At 39.4% G+C, this 20326-nt stretch overlaps 1 protein-coding gene across 2 annotated transcripts in view; it reads right to left on the reverse strand.

Moving 5' to 3' along the window:
- Positions 1–20326, reverse strand: part of CORO2A (coronin 2A) — a 167743-nt gene that overhangs the window by 56945 nt on the left and 90472 nt on the right. For both annotated transcript variants that reach the window (XM_043972382.1, XM_043972338.1), the window contains one exon: positions 2415–2615. In XM_043972382.1, coding sequence (XP_043828317.1) covers positions 2415–2615 — 201 coding nt within the window. The remainder of the gene's footprint in view (positions 1–2414; positions 2616–20326) is intronic.

Genomic DNA, 20326 nt, shown 5'->3' on the forward strand with positions numbered 1-20326 from the left:
GGGGGGCGGCGCTGGGAACAGACTGGTGAGGCAGAAACAGACATTTCATTACAATAAACAATTGAAAAGGATTTGATCTTGAAGATGTCAGAATTTCATTTTGGGTCATTCAGTAATTTTCCTGTTTCTCCTGAGGTTCTCTATCTTTGGGGAGGCTCCTCCCAAGACTCTCTACTTTAGACACTTTATACTTTAGAAGAGCTGGGTCAGAGTCCCAGCTTATTAGTTTGTGCGACCATGGGCAAAGTGCTCAATTCATTTGAGTCTCAGTTTCATCATCTGTAAACTGAGAGAGTAATAGTTATACTACCTTCCTCATAAGATTGTTGTGAGGATACACTGAGATAATTCATATAAAAGTGCTTTGCAATTAGAAAACACAATACAAACAAATGACCAGTTGTTATTACCTAAATGCTGACCTGGGGTTCTTAAAGACCATAGCACTGGAGTTCAAGCATGGGCAGATCTTCCCAAGCTGGAAAGGATCTGACTGGTGGTAGACTCTATGTCTGTAATCTGAGAACCAGATGAGTAAATTGTGGCAAGGATTACCATCTGAAGTTTAGGTAGTAGGTGATGAAGTGATTTGGTTACAGAGACTCATGAAACCAAACCTCCAGAGACATAGAAGGGCTGTGCCCACACCAATGAAATCACAGATCCCTTAAGAATTAATGTAGGGCAGCTAGGTGGTGCAGTGGATAAAGCACCTGCCCTGGATTCAGGAGGAACTGAGTTCAAATCCGGCCTCAGACACTTTACACTTACTAGCTGTGTGACCCTAGGCAAGTCACTTAACCCCAATTGCCTCATAAAAAAAATAATTAATATAAGTTTGTAACTTTAATAAAAAGTACTTTTCATTCAACAGTCTTTCAAAGACAGTGATTGTTTGTGCCTATATTCCATGTTTAATTAATTTATCAAGGAAATCTAGGATGAGGTGAAGCTCAGGGAAATTTGATTAAGTTTAGGAAAAATAAAAGGGAGTCTTGTTTCCACACAGGATGCTGTACCCTTTTGCAACTCATTAGTCCCAAAGTAGTACTGCCAGGACATTAAAATCAATTAAAATTTATTTGTAGTTTGAAAAAATGTTGTTTAGTGTTTTCACTAAATACTGAACCTAGAGTCCAAAGACTTTAGTTCAAATTCTATCTCTTGCATTTGCTATCCATGTGATCACATATTCTAAGTCTCAGTTTCCTTTTCTGTAAAATGGAGATAATAATCTTCATTTGTATACATAGCATCATCATTATGGGGAGAGCCTTTTAGATGTTATGACTATAATTGTTTGGACCAGACCTGTTATTTCAGGAGTACAGAAATTCTAGGTGAGTAGATAAACTTCTGAAGGACAGAACTATGCCATGACTACTGGGAGAACCTGGGAGTATACCTAGTCTTTAAGTTTGAGAGCAGGGAGAACAACCATGCCCTGATATATTGTCTCTTTGTGTGTGTGTGTGTGTGTGTGTGTGTGTGTGTGTGTGTGTGAGGCAATGAGGGTTAAGTGACTTGCCCAGGGTCACACAGCTAGTAAGTGTCAAGTGTCTAAGACCAGATTTGAACTCAGGTCCTCCTGAATCCAGGACCGGTGCTTTATCCACTGTGCCACCTAGCTGCCACCCTGAACTTGGAACTTGTTTTGGTAAGAGAATCCTGAACAGAATAGCCCATAAATCAATTCACTCTCTATAATATCTGTCATGTTCTAAACCAGGGGTGTCAAACCTAAGGCCTGCAGGCCACATCAGCTGGAAACACTCTTGGATGCAGGCCAAAGCAGATTAAAATGCAGTTGGGAAATATTCAACAAAATAAATAAAAATTGAATAAAACAGAGATAACATTACATCTTAAAACTAAGTCAATATGTGGCCCTCAGGGATCCTTATTTTGGATAAGTAGCCTGTGTTTCTTGAGTTTGACTCCACTGTTCTAGACCACAGAATTTCCCACTGCATATATCAAGCTACCCCTATATGACTAGGAATATGTATAGAGACAATGCTCCCCAATGTGCTATCCCCATATGGCATATGGATCAGTTAATTAATAAGCATTTATTAGGTGCTAGCTATGTGCTAAACACCAGGGAGACAAAGAAAGGCTTGAACAGTCTGCCATCAAGGGCCTTACATTGTGGTGGAGGAGACAGTATATAAATAAATAGGCACATTCATGATACAAACTGAGTAGATGGAACGTAACTTTAGAGGCCTGAGAAGTTGCTATGGCCAAAGAGGGATAACAGGTCACAATGGACTGGCTTAGAACATGGAGAGGACTTTAGGGAGCCTGAGTTGGAGGAAAAATGTAGATTCAGGGTAACAGTGAGAGTCAGGGCACCGTGTGTTCATAATGCTGTGGCATCAACCACTGATAGGATTGATGGGCCTTGTTACCTGATGTATTGGAATGACCAGGAAGGCGCCCCCTCCAGCACATTCTGTCACGACAGCAATGAAGTGGGGGTTAACAGCACAGAAGTGGTTGTCGTGGACACTCCTGGTGATGGGCACACAGTCATAGCAGTTCTCTTTGGTGGCGGGTTTGCCAAAGACATGGCGAAACTTTGAGCTTCGATACTGAGGATTCCATGACATCTGCCAGAGAGGGAAGATCAATTGAAAATCTTATGTGGACTCTTTCTTTTAAATGTAGTGGCACAGATAAAAAGAGAAATTCCATTTAAAATAATTTCAGACAGTAATTGGGAGTCTACCAGTCAAGGCAAACCCAAGAACTATATGAACACAATTACAAAATTCACACAATTAGGTAGTAGGTGATGAAGTGATTTGGTTACAGAGACTCATGAAACCAAACCTCCAGAGACATAGAAGGGCTGTGCCCACACCAATGAAATCACAGATCCCTTAAGAATTAATGTAGGGCAGCTACATTACATACCTAATGATTGGAGAAATATTAATTGCTCATGGGTAGACTGAACCAATATAATAAAAATAACAATGATGTCCAAATTAATTTTCTTATTTAGTGCCATACCAATCAAACTACCAAAGAATTATCTTATAGAGATAGAAAAAAATAATAACGAAATTCATCTAGAAGAAGAAAAGGTCAAGAATATCAAGGGAAACAATGGAAAAATGTGAAGAAAGGTGGCTTAGCCATGGTAATGTACTGTTTGATAAACACAAAGATACAAGTTTTTGTGATTAGAACTCAATATCTGACAAAAATTGGGGGAAAACTGGAAAGCAATTTGGCAGAAAATAGGCATAGACCAACATCTCATATAGTACAGCAGGATAAAGTCAAAATAAATTAATGAATTAGACATAAAGCATAATAACATAAGCAAACAAATTAGTGGAGCATGGAATAGTTTATCTGTCAGATCTATGGGTAAGGGAAAGATTTATGACTAAACAATAGAGTGAGAACATTACAGTATGTAAAATGGATAATTTTGATTACATTGAATTAAAAATTTTATACAAAAAAAACAATGTCAAGATTAGAAGGAAAACAGAAAACCGGAAAAACATTTTTACAGCAAATTTCTCTGACAAAGGCCTCATTTCTCAAATATGTAAAGAATAGAGTCAAATTTATAAGAATACAAGTCAAACCTGAATTGATTAATGGTCAAAGACAGTTTTCAGAAGAAGAAATCAAAGCTATCTATAGTCATAAGAAAAAAAATGTTCCAAATCACTATTGATTAGAAAAATACAAATTAAAACAACAAGGCACCACCTCAAACCTATCAGATTGACTACTATGACAGAAAACAAAATGATCATTGTTGAAAGGGATGTGGGAAAATTGGGACACGTGTTCTTGGTAGAGTTGTGAACTGATCAATCATTCTGGAAAGAATTTTCGAACTATGCCCAAAGGGCTATAAAACTATGCAGACCCTTTGACCCAGCAATACCCCCAACAGGTATGTACCCCAAAGTGATCAGAGAAAAAAGAAAAAAGATCTATATGTACAAAGATATTCATAACAGTTATTTTGTGGTGGTAAAGAATTGGAAATTGAGGCGATGCTCATCTACTAGGGAACGGCTGAACACATTGTGGTATATGATTATGATATGCTTTCAGAAAAGTCTGAAAAGACTTACATGAATTGAGTTAAAGTGAAGTGAACAGAACCAGATCAAAACATACTTTTTTGGGGGGCGGTGTGAGGCAATTGGGGTTAAGTGATTTGCCCAGGGTCACACAGCTAGTAAGTGTTAAGTGTCTGATTCCGGATTTGAACTCAGGTCCTCCTGAATCCAGGGCTGGTGCTCTATTCACTGCACCACCTAGCTGCCCCTAAAGCATACTTTTTAAAACTTGTTGAATTTGTTTTGTTTTGTTTTGGTCTGTATTTTCTTTTTAAATATGGCTAACATAGGAATAAGTTTTATATTACATTTTCAAAGAGATAATAAAATAGAAGGGATAAAGGAGGGAGACGAGTTAAAAATGATTTAAAGATTGCTAGTCTGAGAAAAAGGAAAATAGTGGCCTAATAAGAAGAAACAGGCGAAAAATCTAATCTTAGAGGTATTTGCTCTAGACCTGGAGGACTTGTAAGTAACTAGATAGTAAACTATGAAAGACTTAAATAGTTACAGCTTGTTGCCTGGCAGGTAAAGCACACAGAGTTGGATGCTTTCATGAAAGGTTCTGGACAATGACCAGAGAAAGCATTCACGGTATAGAATTTTTCTCCATAAGCATTCTTTATAACCTAGTCAGCAAAGCACTATTTCTACAGATAACTTACTAGGAATATAAAAGTATCTTTGCTCTATAGAAAAACCTTTTGTCATGATGTTTGCTATAGTGGGATTTTTACCTGTTACAGTAATAATTGCCATCAATAATATGCAAAGGTTAACATTTAGTCCAGATCCTTTCTTTGAATGGGGGCCAAAGCTCTCTGCTGACATTATCTCATGTGTATTCAATATCTACTTGGCCAGATAAGTAGGACATGATTCTTATTTAACTCTGTGGGAAATGATGTTTGTGTTTTATTAGTAAATTATTGTTTGTGGGCTTTATTCCCCTACAGTAAGGCATTTCCTGTATGCAATTGAGACTCTTGTTGAGGAAAATGTATACATGCACGTTTTTGTATGTGACTACCACTCACCTTCCCCTAAGAAAACCTCACTCATTGGGGCAGCTAGGTGGCGCAGTGGATAGAGCACCGCACTGGAGTCAGGAATGCCTGAGTTCAAATCCGGCCTCTGACACTTAACACTTACTAGCTGTGTGACCCTGGGCAAGTCACTTAACCCCAATTGCCTCACTAAAAAACAAAAAAAAACAAAAACAAAAACAAAAAACCTCACTCATGCCCTCCAGTAACAGTTCTGTTATACCTAACCAAAGACCAGATTGCAACTCAGACAGTGGAAAGGCTAGAGAGTAATATGTTTTTAAAAAATGTTCTGAGTGGCATCATCCTGACCCTAGCCTTAATCAAATTCAAGGTCAATTCTGGTATATCCTCTTCCCTGAAATTTACACCTATCCCCCTCATATTGCTTTCAATCCAAGAAACATCTATTGAACACTATGTACTAGGGGTTGATAGGTGCTAGCAATACAAAGACAAAAATGAAATAATGTTTGCCCTCAAGGATCTTATATTCCATTCCACTCAATCTCATTTCTGAGATTGGGAAGGTATTGAATAGCCAGAACCAACTCTGGTGTTGCTGCCTTGTAGATGACTTGAACTTGGAATGTATATGGCTTCCAATGGGGTTAGCTGCTACAATTTCTACTCTGCCACACTAGGCTTAAATTCCCACATGCTCAAACAGGTCTGCTCCCTGGGTTACACCTATTTTCCCATGCCTTTGATGGCACCTTTTGCTTCATTAATACCTACTGGTCCTGAGTATAAGTTTGGTTATTACAGGTAAATGCAAGAAATAATTCTTGCACTGGCTTTTCAATATGCTTTAAACTACAACAGGAAGGGAGGCCAATTCTTATTTTATTTCCACTCTGAGCCAACTCCCCAAACACTAGACATGTACAAAAGACTGCTGTAATGTGCAATACCTTCCAGATTTTCAGAATAAATGGTTTCAGAAATTCAACAACAATATGGATTCAACATTTATTAAGTGCCTCCAAGTGAAAAGCACTGTTACTTTCCACTATAGCCAAACCCTTTGATCTGTAATGGCCCAAGACCTGTTCATCAAGAATGATTTTTAGGATCTATGTAATTTTGTTTCATAGTCTCCCAGATAAAGGCATGGACGCTGACTGGTAAAAATCATTTGGGATGAGTGGAGCAAATTTGTCTTCCCTCTGTGGCTATGTTTGGCTTTCATTCAGAATGGGCAGCTGTCATTCAAACTGATGTAGTTTTTTGGATAACCTTGACAGCATTTTCAGATCTGTGGGGTTAAATCATATTAACAAAGTGATGGGTTAGTCTGAGGCAGACTTTGCCCTAAGACTCTCAGAAATGCACGATTATCTCTTGGACATCTTGTGTGGTTACTGTCTGGACAAGTAATCAGGTTGCCCGAGCCAATTAACTGGAACACTAAAAAGGCAGTGCCGTAGCAAGCTCCACTCAGAGCTCACGGGCAACACACCTATCTGTACTTTTACCAGAAACATGACCTCATTCGTTTCCGTTAAGTTTTCCACATTGGCCACATGGCAAGTGTTTGGTGTATCAAGAAGGCTGGGCCTTGTCAGGAAAGACCTGTGCTTAAACCCTATATTTCACACAAGTTGTATGACTAGGGTCAAGGCGTAGGATCAATAGAATCACAGATTTAGAGTTGGGAGGAACCAGAAATGAATCCAACTCCCTCATTTTAGAGATGAGTTAATGAAGACTCTTCAAAAAGGCTAAATGACTTGCCTAAGATAATACAAACGATATAGGATAGAATCACAGAGTCAGGATTCAAATTCAGGTCCTGTAGCTCCAAAGAAGGGATTCTTAACTGAGTATCAGTGACCCTTAAAAAATTTTTATAACTATGTTTTGATAGAATTGGTTTCCTTTGTAATACTATATATTTTATGTTAAACATTTAACAGAATTCTTTTGATAATAGGGCCCATAACCTTCGCCTGATTGCCAGAGGTCCATGATCCCTCCCAAAAGCTTAAAAATCCCTAGCCCTCTTTCCACCACACCATGTTGATTCTTGCTTAACCTCTCTGCATCTCAGTTTTTTAATTTGTAAAATGAGTCTAATGATACCTTAGAGCATTGTGAGATTATAAAATGCTTTGTAATCTTATGGTGCTTACCAAATATCGGCTAATATTATTATTTTTTTTTTTTTGGTGAGGCAATTGGGGTTAAGTGACTTGCCTAGGGTCACACAGCTAATAAGCGTCAAGTGTCTGAGGCCGGATTTGAACTCAGGTCCTCCTGACTTCAGGGTCGGTGCTATTTTTCTTTTTTAACAACAACAATCATATTTGAGTGACTTTCATAAAATTCATATGTACTATTGTCATCCACTAAAGACATAATTTAATGGAACATTACAGTGTAGAGGATCCCTTGGGTTCTTAAAGACAGTGGCAGTGGAATATAAGCTCTCATTTGTCACACCAAGCTGGAAAGAGATTGGGAATGGGCTTGGCAATGCACTGTGAACCAGCCCAGCCAAATGAGAAGAGGGCCATTTAGCACCTACTAGCAGGGTGGTCACAGAAACTCATGAAGACTTCTACTAAGAGGTGAAGGAGTAGGAGAAAGTATTCACTCTTGTGAAATCCTAGTCCTTTTAAAGTGTTAAAGTAGGACAAAGACCTTGCTAAAAGGTACCATTGGCATATATACTCATCGCTCAATCCAGACCATGTTAGTGCCAACCAGATGATATCATGTGGCAATGAGCCAAATGCATTAAGCCAATGAGCCAGGCCACCACACACATTCTCTATTGCAGTGATGGACTGCAGCAACAAATTCTGTTCACAGCAGTCACCAGTTGGCTCAAAAGAAATGTGAGATGTGCAGATTTAGAGACATCTCCACTCCAAATGTTCATACAGACTATTTGTGCCCTGCCTGTGGTAGAGCCTTTGAAGTTGTATTGGTCTGATCAGCCACAGTCAGACACACTGTACATGCACCCCAACATAGTGATGCGATTTTGGTCCTCTTTGATTACAAGGGACAACAATCATCATCCTCAGGCAAATTTCTGGCTAAAGAGGGAGAATCTAAAAAGGATAATAGTGAGACTAGGAAATAGCATATGAACAGAAGGCAGAATTTAAAGCAATGAGTAGCAGTGAATGGGCTACTTTGGAAGGTAGTAAGATCCCCATCACTGGAGGTCTTCAAGTAGAGGCTGGATGATCACTTGTTAAAGATAATATTTCTGAGGTGCAGAGGATAAAGCACTGGCCCTGGATTCAGCAGAACCTGAGTTGAAATCTGGCCTCAGACATTTGACACTTACTAGCTATGTGACCTCGGGCAAGTCACTTAACCCTCATTGCCCTGGGGGGAAAAAGAAATGAATGTAACAAAGATAACATTTCTGTGTGGTAGGATGGAGTTGGGTGATTGGTTTCTGCTCAAAAATATGCTGTACTATATGACCTATGAGCTATTTTCTAACTCAAAAACTCAGATTCTGTAACTCTGGGGACTTGGGCCTTAGCACTCTACCTTCTTTTTGATCACTGCTACTAACCACAGAGGCTAATCTGGGGTTCCTCATAAGAGACTGAGATAGCTCTATCATATATCACATATCTACATCTACATCATATATCCATATCTATATCCATGTCTGTTTACATCTACACTTATATCTGTATCTACATCTATAAGTACATACATATCCACATTCACATCAATATTTATATCTACATCTATACCTACACCTGTATCTCCATCTCCATCATATATCTATATATATGTATTCATATCCATGTTAACATCTCCATCTATATCTCCATCTCTTCTATACTCCTATACATGTATACATTATCTCTCCCATTAAAGTACAAACTGCTTGAGGGCAGGGATTATCTCCCTTCTGTCATTTGCCATATATAGTGCCCAGCACACAGTTAATACTTAACAATTGCTTGTTGATCCATTGATTGCCACATCTTGGTTAGCTTCAGTTAAAACTCCCACCGGGCACACTAAGGGAAATCAAGTTGACACAGTGAACTTTGGCAGGTTAGATCGTCTGAAGGGCTTAGTCATAATAATAATTCAAGTGTCGGTAGGACAGGGCAGTGGAAAGAGCCCTGGTCTGAGAGTGCTTAAAGTACTGCAGTGACCCCTAGCTAGGTCTTCCACGTTCCACTCTTTTACTCCAATACATTATGTGATTGCCAGATTAATCTTTCTTAAATGCTGCTTTCAGCATAAAAAATCCTTCACTAGCTCTCGCTTCCTAGTTCATCATAGCCTGGTTTCACTCTTCAACCTTACTTCTCATGACTCCTCATCACACGCCTTCCACTCTAGTCAAGCCTCTCCTCACTGACCTACAAACACACCAGCTTCTAGGCTATTTTTAAATTTTAGGGAGGCAGTTTAGTATGCTAGGAAGAGCCCTCACTGAAGACCTTGAGTTCAGATCTTTCCTCTGTCCCTTACTGCTTGTGTGACCTTGGGCAAATCACTTAACTTCCTCGCACCTGTTGCATCATCTGTAAAATAAAGAGGTTAAATTAGATGGCCTTTTAACTTTCCTCCAGCTTGAGATCTATAATTTTATTTTTCCCACTTGGAATGGCCTCCCTCCCTTCTCTTTGCACGTCTATATCCTACTTTCCTCTGAAGATTCAAATTAAGTCCTAATCACTCATGAAAACTTCCTCCATCAGTTACTGATCTTTTCCCTTTTCTGAGCTCTGGCAATCAAATTTAGAGTTTAAGTATACCCTACCACGCTATTGGTTTATGTCTTAAGCAACATACTTAATGTCTAATGTAAAATTACTTTCATTTTATGCACATGTTAAGCATGCTTGCTACATGCTGTGCATAGTCCCTGTGGTGGAATCATAGGGGGACAAAGATCAAGGTCACATGGGATGAACAAGCATGGATAGGTTATAACCTGTATCACTGGAGGGGAGAAGTGGATGAAATATGGAAAAGATATGGCACTCACTAACCCTGGAGTCACAGAGACTTGGACTCAAATCCTGCCTGAGATGACTACTAGCTGTGTGATCCTGGGCAAGTCATTTGTGTCTCAGTTTCCTCATTTGTAAAGTTGGTGTGTGTGTGTATGTACACTCAGTGGTCTCTAAGCTCCCTTCCAGTTCTAAATGTGTGATCCTGTGAAGTCACAGATTCATTTGATTATTGGGCTTTCTGGAACCAACAAGAGTTTAAATATAGAGACAAATACAAAGATGACTCTCAAAGTTTCGACATGACAGAGCTTTTGGTTTCTGTTTTTCTTACAAAGCGGCACTCATGTAACTCCCTGTCCCTCAGCACACTTCTCAATTCTTCCAAGTGTTTTAATACAAAGGAAAAAATTCAGTATTGTTTTATGTGTATTAGTTTTGTCTTTCCCAAATAGATCATATAAAGTAATGGAAGCTCAAAAGCTCATAGGCACATAGGATTACACATTTTTTTTTTTCTGTGGGGCAATGAGGGTTAAGTGACTTGCCCAGGGTCACACAGCTAGTAAGTGTCAAGTGTCTGAGGCTGGATTTGAACTCAATGTTGAATCCAGGGCCAGTGCTTTATCCACTGTGCCACCTAGCTGCTCCAGGATTATAAATTTTCTAATAATAATAACTAGCATTTATATAAATGCTTTAAGGTTTGCAAAGCCTTTAAATATGTTATCTTATTTGATCCTCACAATAACCCTGTGATGGGGCAGCTAGATGGCGCAGTGGATAGAGCACCGGCCCTGGAATCAGGAGTATCTGAGTTCAAATCCGGCCTCAGACACTTAACACTTAACTAGCTGTGTGACCCTGGGCAAGTCACTTAACCCCAATTGCCTCACTAAAAATTAAAAAAAAAAACAATAACCCTGTGATGTAAATGTTATTATTACCCCCAATCTACAGATGAAGAAACTGAGGTGTGAAGCTATAAGGAAAGTTAGAATTCAATTTGTTCAACAATCTCATTTTTCAGATTAAAACAACAACAGAGATCTTGATTTTCTTTACTCTGAAGCTGGCTCTCTACTGTACCCCCTCCCATTATTATTTGTAGTGAGCAGAAGCCTGGTGGCCTGGGAACCTCCCATGCTACCACTGAATGGCAACAACCTGGTGGGGGCAGTGTTATGGACAGAGTGAAAAGGGCCTTGTTCCCAGTCTGAGTTGTACCACCTGCTACACTGTAGATAAGTCACAACTCCTACGTGGAAAACAGAACTTGGACCCATCTTGAAATTCAGAATATATTCAGGAAACTTGGTTTAGGAATTAAATCTGAGTTCCTGTCAGTGATACTTGTTATGGGCCATGGGACATGATATAAAGGCCTTGTTGTGTGTCATATAGTCTCTTAGGAGGCAACATAGTGTGGTGAAAAAAAAAAAAGCACAGGATTTAGACTCAAATGGCTTGGATTCAAATCTTCTTGGCTCTGGTAATTACAACCTGGGCAAGTCACTTAACTCAATACATAGTTTCCTTATCTATGAAATAAATAGGGTTGTACTAGATGGCCCTGAGATTAATGAATGCATGCATGATCTTATGACTAGATGTCTCTTCCAACTCTAACCCTATGGCCTTATGATAATATGAGGAAATCAATCCAATTTTCTCATGTCTTCAGATTCTTTTTCCATTTTTTCCAGCATGTAAAAAAACCCAACAACAAACCCTTGTCTGTTTGGAAACCTATCACATCAAGGAAAAAACAAAACAAAACTAAAAAATGAAACCCTGATACTGCAAGAGTAGAGATGAGATTGTCTCAGTCTCATCAATTCTTTAATTCTCAGAAGCCTATGATGATCAGAATGAAGTATCCAAGAAAGCAGAAACTACTGATATCGATTACTCAGGAAATGAGACCAATTAGACAAAGCCTCATCTGCCAAAAGTTGACTCAATAAATCTGAGGTTTTGCCTTTTCCCCCTAATATCCTTTTCTGAAAATGAGCATCTTTGCTATCTGATCCACACTTTGAAGTCATTTGGTTTACAAAACTTTGGTGACTTTCTGGATTCTAGTCTTAGATATGTCATATACTAGCAACTAGCTATTTGAAGAGCTGTCATGTAGAAGAAATAACTTATTTAACTTGGCCTCAGAGGACAAAATAAGGAGAAATGGATAGAAATTGTCAGATTTAGCCTTAACATAACAAGCTATGGCTGTACAATAATGAAATGGCCTTTCTTCCTGGATAGTAGGTTTTTCCTCACTTAAGATCATACAAGAGAACTTGAGTTCACATCTTGCCTCAGATACTTACTAGTTATGTGATCCTGGGCAAGTCACTTAACCCTGTGGGCCTCAGTTTCCTCATCTGTAAAATGAGCTGGAGAAGGAAATGGCCAACCACTCCAGTATCTTTGCCAAGAAACCCCCAAGTGGGGTCAAGAAGAGTCAGGCATGACTCATATGATTGTACAACAACAAATACAGTAATTTTTATGATAGCTAAGAACCAGAAACATAGTGACTGCACCTCAAATAGAGAGTAGTAGAAATGTGATAGATGAATGGAAAACAGAGATAAGATTTGGAACTATGATTTCACTGAAATAAGGAACTCCCAGGGGAGGTAACTCTTACCACCAAACCAGGTTGGCACCTTCTCTCTAAGCTATGGGCTTAGTTGCCCACTAAGAAGATCACACAGCCATTGTCAGATTTGGGCCTTCCTGTCTATCCATTATGCTATGCTGTTATTATTACATATGAATGCAATGTGATATTATCAGTAATTCAGTCAACAAGCATTCATCCATCACTCATTATATGTCAAATACCCAGCTAAGTTTTTTTGTTTTTGTTTTTGCGGGGCAATTGGGGTTAAGTGACTTGCCCAGGGTCACACAGCTAGTAAGTGTCACGTGTCTGAGGCCAGATTTGAACTCAGGTACTCCTGAATTCAAGGCCAGTGCTTTATCCACTGTGCCACCTAACTGCCCCAAATACCCTTCTAAGTAATGGGGATACACAGAAAGGCAAAAACAGCCCCTGACCTTAAGGAGTAAAATTTTTAATGGGGGAGACAACACATAAAGAAGCTATATGGATAGAGCATCGGCCCTGGATTCAGGAGTACCTGAGTTCAAATCTGACTTCAGACACTTGACACTTACTAGCTGTGTGACCATGGGCAAGTCACTTAACCCCCATTGCCCTAAAAAAAGCCGTGTACACACAAGATATAGAGAGTGTATATTGTATGGTCAGAATTGAGAAATAATGAGGAATTCAGAGAAACATGGGAAGATGTGCAAGCACATCAAGAAGAACAATATACACAATGATTACTATAAAGAAAATGAAATGAAAAGTAAAAGGAAGCTGACTGAGTTCTAAGCAATAACCATTCTTGGTCCCAGAACACAGATAATAACGTATGGCTTTGACCTCAGGATAGAGAGGTGGGGGACTACAAGGATAGAATGTTGCATACATTGTGAGATGTGCTCACTTTATTAATTGTTTTTGCTCTACTCTTTTTCTCTGTTATATGAGAGGGTTCAGTCCTGGAGAAAGAAATGACAAGGAGGAGAATATCCTGAAATTACTGTGATAAATAAGCAAAATACATCAGTGCCATTCAAAACTTAATAAAATGAAGGAGTTATATCAGACGATCACTAAGGTTCCTTCCAGCACCTAGTGTTCTCCCTGCTTCCATATATTCACACTCGTTCCACACATCCTCCTGTCAGTCAGCCAACAAACATTTATTTAACACCTACTATTTTCCAGGCGATACAAAGAAAGGCAAAAGACAGTCTTTGCTCTCAAGGAGCTCATAGTCTAATGGAAGAGACAACGTGGAAACAATTATGCACAAATTATATACAGGACAAATTAGAAATAATCAACAGAGGGAAGGAACCACAATGAATTGGTGAAGGCTTCCTGTAGAAGATGGGATTTTAGTTGGGACTTGGAGGAAGCCAAGGAAGGTGCTATACAGAGGGAAAACAATCCAGACTTGCAGGACAGTAGGTGAAAATGCCTAGAATTGGGAGATACTGTAGAACTGAAAGGAAGTCAGTGTTACTGTATCACAGAGTACATTATAGGGTGTAAGCTATAAGAAGGCTGGAAAGGTGATGGTGGTAGGAAGATTATGAAAGGCTCTTCCAAATAGAGGATTTTATGTTTGATCCTGGAGATGACAGGGAGCAACTGGACTTTATTAAATGCGTGTGAGAGACGGTATGGTCAGATCTGCCCTTTGGGAAGATCACTTTGACAGTTGAGAGGAGGATGGGTTGATTGTGGGAAGAGACTTTAGGCAGGGAGACCAACCGGTAGGCTCTTGCAATAATAGTTCAGGCATGAGATGACGAGAGCCTGTACCAGATGGTGGAGAGAAGGGGGGTGTGTACAAGAGATATTATACAGGTAAAATCAAAGGCCTTGGCAACAGATTGGATATAGGGAGGTGAGAGTGAGGATCTAAGGAACATCAATTAATAGAACTCTGAACCTCAGTTACTAGGATGATGGTACCTTCAAAAGTAATAGGGAAATTAGGAAGAGGGGAGGGTTTTGGGGAAAAGATAATGAGTTCAGTTTTAGACATGTTGAGTTTGAGATGTTTAGAAGACATCTACTTTTTGATGTCTAAAAGGCAGTTGGGAGATGAGAGTGAAGGTTAACAGAGGGCTTAAGGCTGGATAAGTAGATCTGAGAATCATCAGCATAGATAATTGAATTCATGGTGGCTGATTAAGATCACCAAGTGAAATAGTATAGAGAAAAGAGAAGGGGGTTCAGCATAGAGTTCTGTGAGACACCCATGGCTAGTAGGCATGACCTAGATGAAGAACCAACAAAAGGTACTGGGAAAGAGTAGTGAGGGTTAGGAGGAGAACGAGGAGAAAGTACTGTATCAAAAACTTAGAGGGAAGAGAGTAGCAAGAAGAAGAGAGGGTGATCAACACTGTCAGAGTTAGACAGAGAGGTCAAGAAGGATAAAGTTTGAGAAAAGTTCTTTGGATTTAGAAATTAAGAGATTATTATTAATTTTGGAGAGAACAGTTTCAGGTGAATGATAAAGTTGAAAGCCAGACCTTAGAGAGTTATGAAGTGAAAGGAAATGAAGTAGGGGCAGCTAGGTGGTGCAGTGAATAGAGCACCAGCCCTGGACTCAGGAGGACCTGAATTCAAATGTGACCTCAGACACTTAATACTTACTAGCTGTGTGGCCCTGGGCAAGTCATTTAACCCCAACTGCCTCACACAAAAAAAAAAGGAAAAGAAAAAGAAAGGAAATGAAGTAGAGACACCTATTGCAAATAGACTTTTCAAGGAGTTTAGTCACAAAAGGAAGGAGAGATATGGGATGGATGGATGGATGGATGGATGGATGGATGGATGGATGGATAGATGGATCACATGCCGCTTTCTTGAAGATGGGGCAAACACAGACATAATTGTTGAAATTCTTTTCTTTTTTAGAGTAGTAGTTATTTCCATTGATATTCGTGGCCCTAAGTTAAGACAAAATCACCTTTCTCTTCTTGAAATTACTCCAATTATCAGAGTTCCCTTTCTGAAGGCACCATTGGTGAATGGGACAGAACAAATTGCTATTCTCCAATAGGTTAGTGATCAAAAGATAGGAACAGACAATTTTCAAAGGAATTGAAAACTCAGTAACCATTTGGAAACACGTCTCAAATAATGAATGAAAAGAGAAATACAAATTAGAACAAATATGAGGTTTTACTTCATTCTTTGCAAATTGAGGAAGATGTCAAAAAATGGCAACTGTCAATATTGGAGGGGCTGTGTGAATACAGGCTCTCATAGCCTCAGGTAGTAGGATAGTACAGAGGACTGAGTCAATACAAGCAAGAGGGTTAAAAACGAATATTTAGCTTGTAAGGATATAGTTGTCAAACACAAAGTAAGGATACATATTGGAAGTTGTTTTTTTTAATTGCATTCAATTTACTGGTTCAATTGAACACTAACAATTTTTCTTTTCTCCCCCTTTTTTCCACAGAAACAGAACTTGAAAGGAGACACATGGTCAACATGGATCACACAATCTTCCTGGTTTGAGAAAACAGGATGCTGTCTGAATGGAAGCTTTTTATAGGGTTACGGGAATGCCAGGAACCATATCAGCAATGAAAAGCATAAAATGAAGAAATCTTTATATTGTAGCTACCTACACGGCAGCACCTCCACACTCTTATAATGGTTTATAATCCTATCTACTCCACAGCCTAGAGATTCTGTCTACACCACAGCCATGGTACTTCCACACTGAAACAACTCTTACATCAATTCTGTTCTTTTAATCCAGCTGGTAAGCACCTCATGACTTCTCATCTTCAGTAATGTCATAGTTTTCTAATTGATTTCCCTGCTATTAATCCCTGCCCTTTCCAGTCAATTATCCATATAACTGCCAAAACAGATTTCTGAATCTGTCACCTCCTACTCAAACACCCTTAGTGGCTTCCTATTGTTTCTCTATGACAAAATAAAAACTCTCCAGACTGGCATTTAAGGACTTTTACAATCTAGATTAATAGACCTTTCCAGCCTTTTGTATATTAATCTCCCTCACTCTGCATTCTAGCCAACCTGGGATACTAGCTGTTCCTTGAACTTGATATTCCTACCCACTGCATTTATCAAAAGCTGTCCTTTCTCCTTAAATATGCACCCCTGAAAACTTTTTGGCACCACCTCTTCCCATAAAGCCTTTCTCCTCTTCTCTCAGGTAATTGTATTTTCTCCTGCCTTATTATCCTCTCTCTCTCTCTCTCTCTCTCTCTCTCTCTCTGTCTCTGTCTCTCTCTTTGTGTATATCTCTCTCCCCCTCTTCCCCTCTCCCCCTCTCCATCTATCCATCTATCCATCTATCCATCTATCCATCTATCTATCTATCTATCTATCTATCTATCTATCTATCTATCTATCTATCTATCTATCTATCTATCATCTATCTATCTATCTTGTATCTCTCTAGTTGACACTATGTTCCTTGAAGGAAAGAATTCTGTCATTTTGCTCTTTATTTCCTTGGTACATAGCACAGAATCTTGAACATAGCAGGTGCATAATAATTTTTTTTTTTTGGTGAGGCAATTGGGGTTAAGTGACTTGCCCAGGGTCACACAGCTAGTAAATGTTAAGTGTCTGAGGCCAGATTTGAACTCAGGTCCTCCTGAATCCAGGGCCGGTGCTCTACCCACTGCGCCACCTAGCTGCCCCCGCAGGTGCATAATAAATGTTCATTGGATTCAAGTGTGAAGAGTGCTGCATAAATCAAAGAGATAAAAAATACTAATAACTCACAGTTATGCAGCACTTTAAGGCTTTTAATAGGTTTTCCTTATAGTGGGGCAGGTAGTATAGCTATAATTATCCCCATTATACAGATGAGGTTTAGGGAGAGAAAAGGAACATATGCATACCAGTATCTCTCATTCTAAGTAAGCTGAATACATAGAATTTAAAACCTAAAGAATTTATAAAGTAGAGAATGGGTTCATTTCTCATAGCTTAGAACCTTAAACTTAAGGAATTCTTAGGTTGGAGTTTATAGAGTGTTAGATACTGGGAGTTAGTAGCTAACTGGATAAGTCCTGCTAGGTTATATTGCTAGATCTAAATCACATGGTTCTAAGATCTCATTGTGTAGTATGTGAAAGAGGGGTTTAGATGTAATGCTCTGGTAAGTACAAATGGAGGGTGCAGAGATATGCAGACATGGAGGACCCACGACTATTTTCAAAATAATGCAAGAAACCCCCATATTTCTGGGTTAAATTACTCTGTTCAGGGATAATGGGAAATTTAGCTGACACAGAGAGAAGTTATACTGGAGAAACTTGGGAAAGTACTGTTAAAGAAAAGTGTGACAGCCCATTAGAGAGGGGTTAGAAATTGGTGTGAGGGGGCAGCTAGGTGGTGCAGTGGATAAAGAACCCGCCCTGGATTTAGGAGGACCTGAGTTCAAATCCAGCCTCAGACACTTGACACTTACTAGCTGTGTGACCCTGGGCAGGTCACTTAACCCTCATTGCCCCATTTAAAAAAAAGTACAGGTTGGGGGAAGCTAGATGGCGCAGTGGTTAAAGCGCTGGCCCTGGATTCAGGAGTACCTGAGTTCAAATCCAGCCTCAGACACTTAACACTTACTAGCTGTGTGACCCTGGGCAAGTCACTTAACCCCCATTGCCCCGCAAAAAAAAAAAAAAAAAAGAAAAGAAATTGGTGTGAGCTTTACATTTTTGCCCCCTCACTATTTACAACTTTAAATGCTCACCTCCCTCTGCAGGACACAGGACAGAGGGACCCTGCATATAGTACATGTACCTAGATACACAGTCCTCTTCCCCAAGGAGCATTAACTGGGATTGTAAATTACACTGGATCAGTTATCTGTTCTTACCCTGAAATGTCCCCACTCAGATGATTTCAACCATCATTGCAATAAGGGTTTAATATTATGGAAAGGAAATGGGGAGGGGGAGAGATAAGTAAAATAAAACCCCAAGAGCTTTCATTTCTTCCCTTTACACCTTGGGTTCCTTTGCCTCTCACCTATACTACTTTCCCTTTTCACCCAATGAAATTGTAGCTCACTTCTTCCTTCTGGGAAATGGGAGAGTTCATGGCAGCAATAATCAGATAAGTTCATTGAAGAGATAAATAGATAAGACATTAAATCAATGGTAAAATTGAAAGAGTACATGCATTTCAGGGAATGATCAGGGAGTCCCTGGAGAGCATATACCTTGAAAAAGGACAGAGAGGTTATCCTCTAGGTAAGACTATTAGATTTCATTGCCTTCCTCATTGAAACTCAGGGTTCTGATTCTTAATTCTCTGATTCCTGTACCATCTGATTCAGAAATTCTCTCTGAAATCAAGTTCTATTTCTTTACATGGCATGGGGAAATACAATTTTCAAAAGCCAATTCATATGCAGGAAAAGCCCTCAACCTTAGAGGCACCTCCCATCATTCCCTCCACTCTCCAGTGACTAGAATCAAAACCCAATTCTTCCACTAGGAACAAGGCAAATGGCATTCAACTCTGCTGCTCCCCAGATATTCTCATATAAATGATGAAACCTAACCTCCTTTTCCCCAACACCCTACCAGATATCCCATCCAATGAAAGATTCCAGACCTAGCCAGGAGCTCCATTTGCTTTCTCTTAAAGCCTTCCAGTATTTCTCTAAGGAAAACTCACAAATCATTTCCAGGTTTTTAAATGTACTTGAAACTTCTCTCTTTATAGAAATAATTACCTGATAGTAATTTTTATTAAAGATTGAGACCGATAGATTTGGAATCTCTGGGGTCTATGAGACCTTAGAGATCATCTTGCCTCTCATTCCTTCCTGCCACTATTTTATAGAAGTGAAAACTACAACTAGAAAAGTCGAATGACTTGCCAAAGGTTACATAGTTAATTAGAGCTGTTACTCAAACACAGATTTTCTCATCCAAAATCCAGAGTGTTTTCTATAATACCATATTTTCAGGACATATGACTTTCATTCACATCTAATAAGTGCCTTTTAATTCACTGTAAGTCCAATCACTTCTGGATGGCTTTGTGGTTTTGTGCTTTCCTTCTTTAGAGCCCTCCCCCATATTCCCTTCCCAGAAGGTCCCCCAACTCCAAATGCTCGTCTTAACAGATAATTCTAAAGTTATTACATTAAAAGTCAGTAACCAAAGGGGAAAGAGGTTCACTCCCTACTTCCTCCACCTCACTAACCTGGATGAAAATATGGAGTTTTACATGAGAACATCTTCATCACTTTACTCAAAATATGATCATTGTTTTCAGTGTCTTGATCTTGCCTTCTAAATGTTCTTGGAATGACTTTTGTGGCTGTTTGCCTAAAAGTTAACAAAATCTACTTTGGCACTGGTGAGCATTTGAAACCCCAGCAATCACATACCGCAGAATCTCGGACAATGGGAGAAGGTAAAGATGGTCTACCTCCTACCCCTATCTCCACCCACCACCAGTTCTTGTGACTTACCTTGTTTTTGGTTCTCTAGAAAAGATGAGAGTTTGGTCCCCTGAGTTTCTACCTCTTGGCCATCTCTCAAATGCAGGGAAAATAACACACCCTGAGCTTAAGAGGAATCAACTTAGGACCATGTATCTTCCTCTTCTGGCCCAGCCCAG

This window comes from Dromiciops gliroides, chromosome 1 (assembly GCF_019393635.1).
Source record: "Dromiciops gliroides isolate mDroGli1 chromosome 1, mDroGli1.pri, whole genome shotgun sequence".
In the NCBI taxonomy this organism is placed as follows: Eukaryota; Metazoa; Chordata; class Mammalia; order Microbiotheria; family Microbiotheriidae; genus Dromiciops; species Dromiciops gliroides.